Source organism: Schistocerca gregaria, chromosome 2, assembly GCF_023897955.1.
Source record: "Schistocerca gregaria isolate iqSchGreg1 chromosome 2, iqSchGreg1.2, whole genome shotgun sequence".
Classification (NCBI taxonomy): domain Eukaryota; kingdom Metazoa; phylum Arthropoda; class Insecta; order Orthoptera; family Acrididae; genus Schistocerca; species Schistocerca gregaria.
Window position 1 is genome coordinate 928,356,251 of NC_064921.1, and position 12,638 is coordinate 928,368,888.

A 12,638-nucleotide genomic window follows, 5' to 3' on the forward strand; every position below is an offset into this window, starting at 1 on the left:
ATACTCCGCAAGACACCCGACGGTGTGTGGCGGAGGGTACTTTGAGTACCTCTTATCGGTTCTCTCTTCTATTCCAGTCTTGTATTGTTCGTGGAAAGAAAGATAATCGGTAAGCCTCTGTGTGGGCTCTAATCTCTCTGATTTTATCCTTATGGTCTCTTTGTGAGATATACGTATGAGGGAGCAATATACTGCTTGACTCCTTGGTGAAGGTATGTTCTCGAAACTTCAACAAAAGCCCGTACCAAGCTACTGAGCATCTCTCTTGCAGAGTCTCCCACTGGAGTTTATCCACTATCTCCACAATGCTTTCGCAATTACTAAATGATCCTGTAACAAAGTGTGCTGCTCTCCATTGGATCTTTTCTATCTCTTCTATCAACCCCATCTGGTACGGAACCCACAGCAGTGAGCAGTATTCAAGCAGTGGGCGAACAAGCGTACTGTAACCTACTTCCTTTGTTTTCAGATTGCATTTCTTTAGGATTCTTCCAGTGAATCTCAGTCTGGCATCTGCTTTACTGACTATTAATTTTATATGGTCATTCCATTTTAAATTGCTCCTAATGCCTAATCCCAGATAATTTATGGAATTAACTGCTTCCAGTTACTGACCTGCTGTATTGTAGCTGAATGATAAAGGATCTTTCTTTCTATGTATTCGCAGCACATTACACTTGTCTACATTGAGATTCAATTGCCATTCCCTGCACCATGGGTCAATTCGATGCGGAACCTCCAGCATTTCAGTACAATTTTCCATTACATTGTTATAACCTCAAGATATACTACAGCATCATTCGCAAAAAGCCTCAGTGAACTTCTGATGTTATCCAGAAGGTCATTCATATATATTGTGAATAGAAATGGTCCTATGACACTCCCCTGCGTAACACCTGAAATCAGTCTTTCTTCAGAGGACTTCTCTCCATTGGGAATGACCCATCACCTCCCAAAGTCCCACCATGCTGCTACAGAAGAGCATTCCTGCCATGACTCAGTAACACCCAGGACAGGAGCAGCTGAATTACATTTTCCGCCACAGTTTTGACTACCTATTGTTACGCCCTGAAATGAGGAGTGTCCTACCCACTTTAGATTAGAGATTAGATTAGATTAATACTTGTTCCATAGATCATGAATACGACACTTCGTAATGATGTGGAACGTGTCAGGTTAATGAAAGATGTCTGTACAAGATATTACATCACACAAAATATTGCATGACACTAATGCTTAAGTTAGTTTTTTTCCCTCCCTTAATTTATATCTAAAAATTCAGCCAATGAGTAGAAAGAGTTGTCATCTAGAAATTCTTTTAATTTATTTTAAATGTTGGTTGACTATCTGTCAGGCTTTTGATGCTGTTTGGCAGGTGACCAAAGACTTTTGTGGCAACATAATTTACCCCCCCCCCCCCCTCCTCCCCCCTCTGTGCCAAAGTCAGATTTAACCCTGCATAGTGAAGATCATCCTTTCTCCTGGTGTTATAGCTATGCACACTGCTATTACTTTTGAACTAGGCTGGATTATTAACAACAAATTTCATAAGTGAATATATATACTGTGAGGTTACTGTGAGGATCCCTAGATCCTTAAATAGATGTCTGCAAGATGACCGTGGGTGGGCTCCAGCAATTATTCTGATTACACGTTTTTGAGCAATGAATACTTTTCTACTCAACGATGAATTACCCCAGAATATGATACCATACGAAAGCAGTGAATGAAAGTAGGCATAGTAAGCTAATTTACTGAGATTCTTATCACCAAAATTTGCAATAACCCTAGTAGCATATGTAGCCGAACTCAGACGTTTCAGCAGACCATCAATGTGTTGCTTCCAGTTTAACCTCTCATCAGTGGACACACCTAAAAATTTTGAAAATTCTACCTTAGCTACAGACTTCTGTTCAAAGTCTATATTTATTACTGGAGTTGTGCCATTTACTGTACGGAACTGTGTATACTGTGTTTTATCAAAATTTAAAGAGAGTCCGTTTGCTGAGAACCACTTAATAATTTTGTGAAAAACATCATTACAATTACATCACTTTGTTCTTGGTTTTTGGATGTTATTACTATACTTGTATCATCAGCAAAAAGAACTAACTTTGCATCTTCATCAATATGGAATGGTAAGTCATTAATGTATATCAAGAACAGTATAGGACCTAAGGCCGAACCCTGTGGGACCCCGTGCTTGATAGCCCCCCAGTTTGAGGAATCAGCTGTTGTATTAACATTACATGAACCACTATCCCTCCCACCCATCCCACAGTGGAATTAACCACCCATCAAATCTACACACTACCCTCATCCAACTCCTGCCCGAACCCCATGCCTCATGGCTCATATCCTTGTAATACACTTAGATGCAAGACCTGTCCCATGCATCCTCCTACCACCACCTATTCCAGTCTGGTCACATGCGTCAGCTATCCAATAAAAGGCAGAGCTACCTTTGAAAACGGTTCATGTTATCTACAAGCTAAGCTACAACCACTGTGTTGCATTCTATGTGGGCATGACAACCAACAAGCTGTCTGTCCGCATGAGTGGTCACCAACAACCTATGGTCAAGTAACAGCTGCTGCCCAACACAGTATTCTTCATTTCAGTGACTGCCTCACAGCCTGTGCCATCTTTATCCTTCCCTTCTATACCATCTTTTCTGATTCAGAACTCTCCCTGTAATATATCCTATGTTCCTGTAACCCTCCTGCCCTCAACCTTTGTTAGTCATTGTCCTAACCTGTGTAGCCCCTTCCCTGTTCCCATTCCAGCACTACACAGCCCTCTATTCCACCAGTGCACCCACTGTCTTTTTACGTCTTTCCTTTTCGAACCCCCCCCCCCCCCCCCCTCTGCCCTCCAACTGACCTGATTACACCTAGCTGCCCTAGCCTCTCTTCACCTTGTCCCTGTATGCTCCCACAAGTAGCACTTTACCATCCTCCACCCCTAATGTGCTAACCCCCCCTCTCCTCTCCCCCCACCGCCCCAGCCTCCTCCTCAAGCCCACCACCTGGTTGCTTCTTCCATCATGCACTGCTGTTCGCAGTCTGGCCTCAGCAGCCAGAGACTGTGTGTGTGTGTGTGTGTGTGTGTGTGTGTGTGTGTGTGTGTGTGTGTGTGTTGACCAAAAGCTCTCTTTCTGACAGTCTTTTTATTGTGCCTATCTGCAACTCAGTATCTCTTCTATAAGGTGAGTAGCAACTATCCATTCCATAATATTGTGATAACATCCAAAACATCTGTTTCATTTTTTGAAACAGTGGCAAATTGGGGATGGAGTAATGACAATATTTTGAAAATGGAGGATTGCTACTCGCCATATAGTGATGATATGTGTCGCAGATAGGCACAACAAACAGACTGTCAAACAAGTAAGCTTTCAGCCAAAAAGGCCTTCATCAGAATTAGACACCCCCCCCCCCCCCCCACACACACACATTGCCTAATTCCAATGTAGACCTTTTTGGGCGAAAGCTTACTTGTTTGACAGTCTTTTTTTTTGTGTCTAACTGCAACACAACACAAAATCTCCAATATATGATGAGTAGCAATCTATCCTTTTCATATTTTTCATTTTTTTGAATATTGTAGCAATTTAATTCATTATGCACATGCGTGATTTGAAAGTTGATTGAATCCAACATGTGTCAATAATATCATTAAAAGCAATCATTGTCAGCCTTTTGAAGAAAGGATCTCTTGTTATTACAGGGAAATGACGCTGGCCCGACAATAAGCCTGTTTTCTAAATTTCGCAGTTGCATATGCAATGTTTTACAGAATAGTATCTCCTAAATTTTATAGGCATTTTGAGGACCTCAGGGTTGCTTTGTGTAGATGAAGAATGTTTTGTGAACATAGTAATGCTAAAAAAGACAAATAAGTGGTCCCTTTTTATGTGGGAGTTATAAATGGCTATTGATGTTTCCAATTTGCGATTGGCAGCCTGAAAACATCAACTATTTATTTTGTGTTCAACATTCAGACTACTAAAATAAGTTTTAAACTAAACCAGAAACAACAAAGCACAAAAATATACTTTATTACATTACAAACATGGAATTTTGTTGCAAATCTTTGGTGCTGTCTGTAAGTATGTGAACGTCATTAAGACACCCACCAGGAAAACCATACACATCACAACTTAAAATATGGTGCTTGGTATATTCCATTCCACATTCATATTTGGCATCTATGGTAAGTGCCCACTCCATCATTAATTGTCTGCATCACCCAGATCCAGTTTGCAGTCTGTTCACCACAGTCCACTGCCCCTGTGGCAGGTCGAAGTCTGGCACTTGCACTGTTAGGTCAGTCACCAGGCTGCTGTTTTTCACGACTATCTGCTGCCATTTTTCTCTCCATGTAGTCTTTGCATTCTTGGGTGTTACTCCATACGTCATGAAGGGTTTTTGGGATTTGAGGTGGTCTTTGGTGGGAATATATTGTTGGATGGGTGTGTCTGATCGAGCCAGCTAACAGCTGACCTGCTGCTCATCTTCAGATGTGTGGAGATTCAATATGTACTAGGACTGGAAACCAGGGAAAGGGGATTGATCACACTGTTCCTGAGATTATCCTTGTGTTTTCATGGAACTGGATGTCAACGTTTATTGTGTGGATGCTCCTGGCCCATCCCTTACTGAGGCACAGTAGTCACAAACACTGTACACAAGAACCAGTGCTGAAGGGCATAATGCCACTGCTGAACTGCCCCAAGTTGTTCTGCTTACTTTCCTGTTACGTTACTTTTTGTTTTCATTTTCTGGGCTACTTCTTCCAAGTGGTACTTGTATGGTCCAGTTTTATTCCCAGGTATTTGGGGGTTCTCTCATGTCAAATGCTTGGCCCATTACATTTAGCTTTGGTTCTCTGTTTGCTTCCCTATTGTTTAGGTGCATCACGGTACTTACAGTTTTTGTTGGGCTGGAGATGAAATGCCACTCACTGTAGTATTTTGCAAGGGTTTTCATATCATGTTAACTAGTTCTTCTAATCTCGTGAAAAACATTGCTTGTGCAGCTATTGCAAAGTCATTGGCACATGCAAATACCTGTGAATTTAAAACTGGGATGTGAGATATGTAAAGATTGAACAGAGCTGGTCCCAGTGCTGATCCTTGTGGTGTTCCGTTTTTCCTAACCTTGTGTTTGCTTATTCTTCCATTTAGTTCTATTGTAAATTTCCATTCTCTTTAACATATTCATTAGCAGTTTTACAGTTTTCTTGCACTTGAGAGCCTTCATTAAGTTATAGATAAGATATTGCATCCAGACTGGGTCATAAGCAGATGTGAGGTCAAGCAGCACCTCTCCAGTCTTCAAATTATTTTGAAAACCTTGCTCTACATATAGTAGGTTGTGAGCACTAGGACCTGGTCACAGTGGCTTCTGTTCTGTCTCAACCCTCCCTGTGTTGCTGGTCGTATCTGATCGATAATTGGTCCTATTTTGCCCATTAATACTCTCTCAAACAGTTTACAGATAGTGCACAGCAGTGAAATTGGCCTGTAGTGTTTCAGGTGACCTCCAGTATTCCCAAGCTTTTGGATAGCAATGACTGTAGATTCGTTCCATATTTTCTGATCTTACAAATGTTTATGATGATTGTAAACAATTGTGTAAGCCACTTCACTCCATCCTCACCAATATTCTTCAAGGATTCGGGGAGCAATTCATCCAAACCAGCAGCTTTCCAATTTTTGGTGCATTTTAGTGCATTTTATATTTCTCTGCCTGTTAGTTTACATGTCACCATATTCTCATCTTCACAGTTATTCATTGATTCTTTCATGTTCTCTACCGTTATTTCCTTTTGTTTTATAGTGACAGATATTTTTGAGGTCTGAAGTATGTTAGAACTAATATTGTTTGGAGTGACTTTGCCCATTCATCTGGGTTGGTGGGTGGCTTGTCCCAGCTTTCTTAGGAGTTGCCAACTTTTGTTGTGGCTTGAGTTCTGTTGTTCTCTTTCAGTAGGGCTGTGCATTATTTAGTCCAGGAAGTGACTTACTTCTTATAGCATCATCGAGGTATGGACATTTGTGCTGATTTTAGTATCAGTTCACAAATCATACGTAGTTCTGCTGTTTTCCCAACAGTCTGTGAAAATAGTTGCCAGTTGGCTTTCCTGAGCTTTCACTTTTGAAGTGGTTTACTTCTTGCAATGTCTAATTGTAGCCATAGTTTTGAGTCTTGAGATGATTGCACATTTTGGGAATTGAGCTAAGACTTTTCTTGTGATTGGTTGAGCTATGCCCGATGTTGACTTTGTTATAAAGCACAGTTCAGGTGATGTTGTTGTGCCACAAGTCTTTGACGGGAAGGTGCATTTATTTTTGCCAGTGTATACTAAGTAGCAGTTGTTCAAGTCTGCACAGCCCATTAGTTTCAGGCCATCTTCGTTGCACGTTGCATAGGTCCATCTATCATGACACGAGTTAAAGCCACCTATGTAGATGGTTGGTTTGTAGATAGCTATTCTATTTATTTTTACTCCAACTGCATGTTCATGTACATGTGTTAGATTATCTGTCATATTTTCCAACCTTTTTCTTACAAGTATGGCGATTCCAAATTTTTTGTATTAATACAATTCACTACAGTGAATCCATGTACTTTCTGAATGTTAATATTTTGTAGGTGTGTCTCGGGGAGAGCCAGTATGTCAACATCTTTGTCAGTAGCCAGTCTAGTGAGGATTTCTCCTTTGGGTCTGCTAAAACACTTGACATTAATCTGGCATGCCCACAGTTCATGTTTCAGATGAAAACTCAACTGACAGGGGGCCTTCTTCCTTTTATCCCAAGTATTCTTCTTCTTGCTATTCTTACTACTCATCTGGTTATGCTACAAGGCAGCAATGTGTTTGGTCATCGCGTTTGGGTGACAGTTCATCAAGCTGACCTCCTCCGTGCTTGTTTAGTCATCGTGCTTAATCCACTAGATGCCTACTCACAGGATAGGCCACAGGAAAGCTGTCACCACCGACCCCAAAACACCAGCTAATAGCTTACATTACTGCAGCAACAAAAACATACACCTACAACATGTTAACTCTGCTATTGCTGCTAAAAATGAAAAGGGGAAAGTTGCTGTGGAAACATATGACTGGCTAAATCTCTTGAAGAATACTAACCCTAACGAAGTGTCTCACATAACTAAATGTATCCACTTTGAGTTGATCGGTAGCTACAAAGATAGTGTAAATTGCAAAATAGACATTGATGGAAATGAATTTGTGCACCACATTTTTCATGAAGAAAGTGGATCTGTTGTGTTTTCTGGTGCAGTAATTATAAACAGGGATGACAAAACAATGAAAGATTATCTTTTTAAAAACATCATGACCTATTGCAAAGAGGAATAAAAAGATGTTATATGTCCTGAAGTGGAAACAGAAACTGAACCAGAATCTCAAGTCAGTGAGAATGAGGATCTTGAGGGAGAATCTTACCAGCCAGATATTCCAGAAACAAACAGAAAGAGGCAAAAATAATGTTCATGAACGATCTTGAACCCCTTCAGACACAAGTATTTTAGAAGTAGAAAATCAACACTTGTGGCCACTATAAAATGTGCTCTGTCAGTAATCAAAATTTTGTCAGAAAGATGACTTAACATAAAGTAAAAATACCAATGTTTTGCCTCTCCTCCCAAAATAAATAAATAAATATTTTTAAAAAATTCTGTGCTGGGTATGCTAATTTTTCTCAGTTTGAGTTTTTGTACACCACAGTGTGCTATAGGTCTGAAAGGTTTAACCACTTAATATGTTATTATAATTTAAAAAAGTGTGTACCATTTTATAAAGGACATTTTAAGGGTAATATATGCAGAATTTGTATCTTAAATACACTCCTGGAAATGGAAAAAAGAACACATTGACACCGGTGTGTCAGACCCACCATACTTGCTCCGGACACTGCGCGAGAGGGCTGTACAAGCAATGATCACACACACGGCACAGCGGACACACCAGGAACTGCGGTGTTGGCCGTCGAATGGCGCTAGCTGCGCAGCATTTGTGCACCGCCACCGTCAGTGTCAGCCAGTTTGCCATGTCATACGGAGCTCCATCGCAGTCTTTAACAGTGGTAGCATGCTGCGACAGCATGGACGTGAACCATAAGTGCATTGATGGACTTTGAGCGAGGGCGTATAGTGGGCATGCGGGAGGCCGGGTGGACGTACCGCCGAATTGCTCAACACGTGGGGCGTGAGGGCTCCACAGTACATCGATGTTGTCTCCAGTGGTCGGCGGAAGGTGCACGTGCCCGTCGACCTGGGACCGGACCGCAGCGACGCACGGATGCATGCCAAGACCGTAGGATCCTACGCAGTGCCGTAGGGGACCGCACCGCCACTTCCCAGCAAATTAGGGACACTGTTGCTCCTGGGGTATCGGCGAGGACCATTTGCAACCGTTTCCATGAAGCTGGGCTACGGTCCCGCACACTGTTAGGCCGTCTTCCGCTCACGCCCCAACATCGTGCAGCCCGCCTCCAGTGGTGTCGCGATAGGCGTGAATGGAGGGACAAATGGAGACGTGTCGTCTTCAGCGATGAGAGTCGCTTCTGCCTTGGTGCCAGTGATGGTCGTATGCGTGTTTGGCGCCGTGCAGGTGAGCGCCACAATCAGGACTGCATACAACCGAGGCACACAGGGCCAACACCCGGCATCATGGTGTGGGGAGCGATCTCCTACACTGGCCGTACACCTCTGGTGATCGTCGAGGGGACACTGAATAGTGCACGGTACATCCAAACCGTCATTGAACCCATCGTTCTACCATTCCTAGACCGGCAAGGGAACTTGCTGTTCCAACAGGACAATGCACGTCCGCATGTATCCCGTGCCACCCAACGTGCTCTAGAAGGTGTAAGTCAACCACCCTGGCCAACAAGATCTCCGGATCTGTCCCCCATGAGCATGTTTGGGACTGGGTGAAGAGTCGTCTCACGCGGTCTGCACGTCCAGCACGAACGCTGGTCCAACTGAGGCGCCAGGTGGAAATGGCATGGCAAACCATTCCACAGGACTACATCCAGCATCTCTATGATCGTCTCCAAGGGAGAATAGCAGCCTGTATTGCTGCGAAAGGTGGATATACACTGTACTAGTGCCGACATTGTGCATGCTCTGTTGCCTGTGTCTATGTACCTGTGGTTCTGTCAGTGTGATCATGTGATGTATCTGATCCCAGGAATGTGTCAATAAAGTTTCCCCTTCCTGGGACAATGAATTCACGGTGTTCTTATTTCAATTTCCAGGAGTGTATGTCAAATTAAACAATGACAATTAAGTGAAACTTTAAAATACATTATCTCAATACAGCTGGTTGATATTGTCAACAACTGCTGATATTTCGACCCTGTCTTTTCAAGCAAGCAAGCACAGTGAAAGCAAATTTAATACCTCGGTTTTCACAGAAACTTCATAAAGGTAAAACACACACACACACACACACACACACACACACACACACACACACACACACACACACACTCTGTAAACACTAGTGCCATCACAAACTAAAGTGACATTATAATCGACGGTGTGTCACCATAAACTTGGTCCCTCTGTTATTTGACAAGTGAGAAAACAGAATTCCAAGCAGAATTTAAACAAAAACCAAAGTCTGTTATATTCCATAGGATGACCAGTGCCAAGACAATGTTGTGCAATGGCAGGTTTGCTCAGCTGTTGTAAGCATGTGCGTTACTTATGTTCAATATGCCAGTCCTCCACAGTCCTGATAGTCTGGCCAATATATGACATGCCACAACTGAAAAACAACCAGTTCTCTTTGAAATACTCCCTGCGTGAGGCAAAAGGTTGTAGACTTTGTTGCCACCTCGGTATTATTGTCACTCACCTGGTGCACAGTTGGTTGAAAGGGCAGCACATGACTAATATGTCTTTTACTATAACCATTCTGATGAAAGGTGACTTCAAAATAGGCTGGGTCAGCTGACAAACTCTCAGGGTCTGAGTGACATGAGCCTTGTGAACCTAGGTATGAAGTACCTCTTCATGTTGAGCCAGGTGGTGACAGCTGTCAGCCTGCAAATACAACATACCATTCACCTTCCTTCTGACCAACACATCAAGAAAGGGTAGAAAGCTGTCCTTTCCACCTTCATTGTAAAACAAATATTCAGGTGGATTAAATTCAGGTTATTCTAAAAAGTTATTTAAATTCTCACTACCACTCTTCGTCATAATGGTTACAGTGAAAAACAGGTCAGACATGTGTTGTGCTATGCAGTGGGCGAGTGATAATAAAACCAAAGTAGCACCAAAGTCTATAGCCATCTTGCCTTACACAGGGAACATTTCAAATAGGACTGGTTGTATTTTGTGCAAATATAATGTGAAGTGTGTTTCTCGACCACCATCTAAGATCAGGGTCCTTTTAGGTTCCTTAAAGGATGATCTTGGTTTGCGTAAGGTGAGTGTCTATTGTATTCCTTGCAGTTGTGGCTTGGCATATATTGGCCAGACTATTAGGACTGTGGAGGACTGGTATACTGAGCATAAGCAACACACATGCTTACATCAACCGAGCTAATGTGCCTTTGCAGAACATTGTCTTGGCACTGGTCATCCTATGGAATATAACAACATGGAGATTCTGGCCTGCACTTCCAGCTGTTGGGATAGTGTTATTAAGGAAGATGTTGGAATTAAATTAGTAAGTAATCTTACAAATATAGATGGTGGTTTTTCTTTAGATTCTGCATGGAATCCTGCTCTTTCACTTGTAAAAAACAGAGTGACAGAGTTTATGCTACCTCACCCTTTGATTTTTTAATTTCAATGTTGATAGTTTCTGACATCAATTGTTTTTGGTTGTTGATGGTGGCAGTGTTTACATTGTGTGTGTGTGTGTGTGTGTGTGTGTGTGTGTGTGTGTGTGTGTGTGTATTCTTTACAAAGTTTCTGTGAAAACTGATGTATTAAATTCTGTTGCACAGTCCATACTTGCTGCAATTTTGCCTTCAAAATATCAGCATTTGTTGAAGAAGTCACCTGGCTGCATTTCTGTAAGTTGTTTGAACATTGTTTGAACAGTGTATATGCTGGGAGACACTAAGGTCTCACAAGAGGTCCCTTTTCACTTTCTGGCTCACAATTCCAGAAATGTGATAGTGGTTTCCAGTCTTTCTGGTACGTTGGAAACCCTGGGTAAATGTCGTTAGACTTAATTATGTACATATAATTACAGCAGACATTTAACTTTGTTTTGATGAATTATAACATGATAGTGTTCTAACGAAGATGTGAAGCAATGAATATCAAATTAATGTAAGAAGACTGAAAGATCGCTTCAGTAGAGTCCTAAATGCATAGTTATAGTTGATAACAGATACAGTGTGAGGAACTCACTTTCATGTGCATTAAAAATTGCATAAAATTTTATTTTCTATTTGTAGCTGGTCTTTCCCTGTTCTTATCATGTATATTGATTTTTTAATATGACAAGATCTCTTAATCTGAATGAGAACAGTTGATAATTTTTTTGCTGCTTGCATGATTGTAATGTAATTTCGTCATTTGCTAACACAGGAGGAAGTTTCATACTACAAGCAAAAAATTGCAAGCTGACCTGCGTAAAGAACTGCAGCTAATTCTAGATCGTCGGCTACGGGAAATGGGTGTTGATCCAGACTGGTCTCATTTACCCCGAGCTTCTTTGCAGCACAAGATGACAACTCTGAAACATCATCAACATATTGCTGCTAAGGTATATCATTCTATAAGTATAGATCGGCTTTTATGGGCCTCAACTTAAAAGATTCATTTTTGTTAAATACGAAAAGGAACAATTATATAAAACGCATTGACCATTATATTGTGAATGATTAGATGATGAATTGCCTCAATACCTCTTAATTCAATATAATCATCATCAAACGCAACCAAATAATCAACTGCCGCCTGCATTAGATTTTTCAGTCGACTTGTATTTCTTCTGCATCGAACTAGTGACCACCAGTGGTACAAGCCATAGTGGGTGGCAACACCGAACTACACAGCTGTCAGAGTGTCCCTATGAACCATGCTTAAACTGATTATACGGTTTCCAACAAGGCATCATGGGAGTCGCATCATTCTCTTATACATATGTCGAAATTAAAACTGGTCTTCCTCAAACGTTAGTTTGAGTACCACAGTTTGCTACTAGCCATGTAATGTGGTGTACCCTTTCTTTCCTTTGACCTAAGATTTATAATTAATTGAATGCATCACTTAAGAACTTTACCCCAGAGGAGGATGTGGTGAAGGTGATGGTACTGGTGGCACCAGCTGTGACGATGGAGGCAGCTGCAGCGGAGGCATGGCTGCGACACCGCAGGAGCTGGGCAACTGCCGTGGCCCCTGACAGCTGAAGGGACACCCACAACAGAGGGGACAGTTTTGAAAATTTCAGCAGCAGTAGTGGAGATGGTGAGGGCACTGACCACTATGTGGAAGACTCTTTGGCAGACGGAGGGTGTGGGGGCAGCGGAGGCACACCTGGTATGCAGCCACCCTTGCGAGGTCATAGCTGGTTGACACATCACGACACTCTCTGCTCAGCCTTGTGGATGATGCCCAAACAGCTGTGCCAAACAA

General features: G+C 42.0%; 1 protein-coding gene across 2 annotated transcripts in view; it reads left to right on the top strand.

The window, feature by feature from the left end:
- Nucleotides 1-12,638, top strand: part of LOC126335357 (cilium assembly protein DZIP1-like) — a 249,019-nt gene that overhangs the window by 103,657 nt on the left and 132,724 nt on the right. For both annotated transcript variants that reach the window (XM_049998546.1, XM_049998547.1), the window contains one exon: nt 11,589-11,766. In XM_049998546.1, the coding sequence (XP_049854503.1) occupies nt 11,589-11,766 (178 nt within the window). The remainder of the gene's footprint in view (nt 1-11,588; nt 11,767-12,638) is intronic.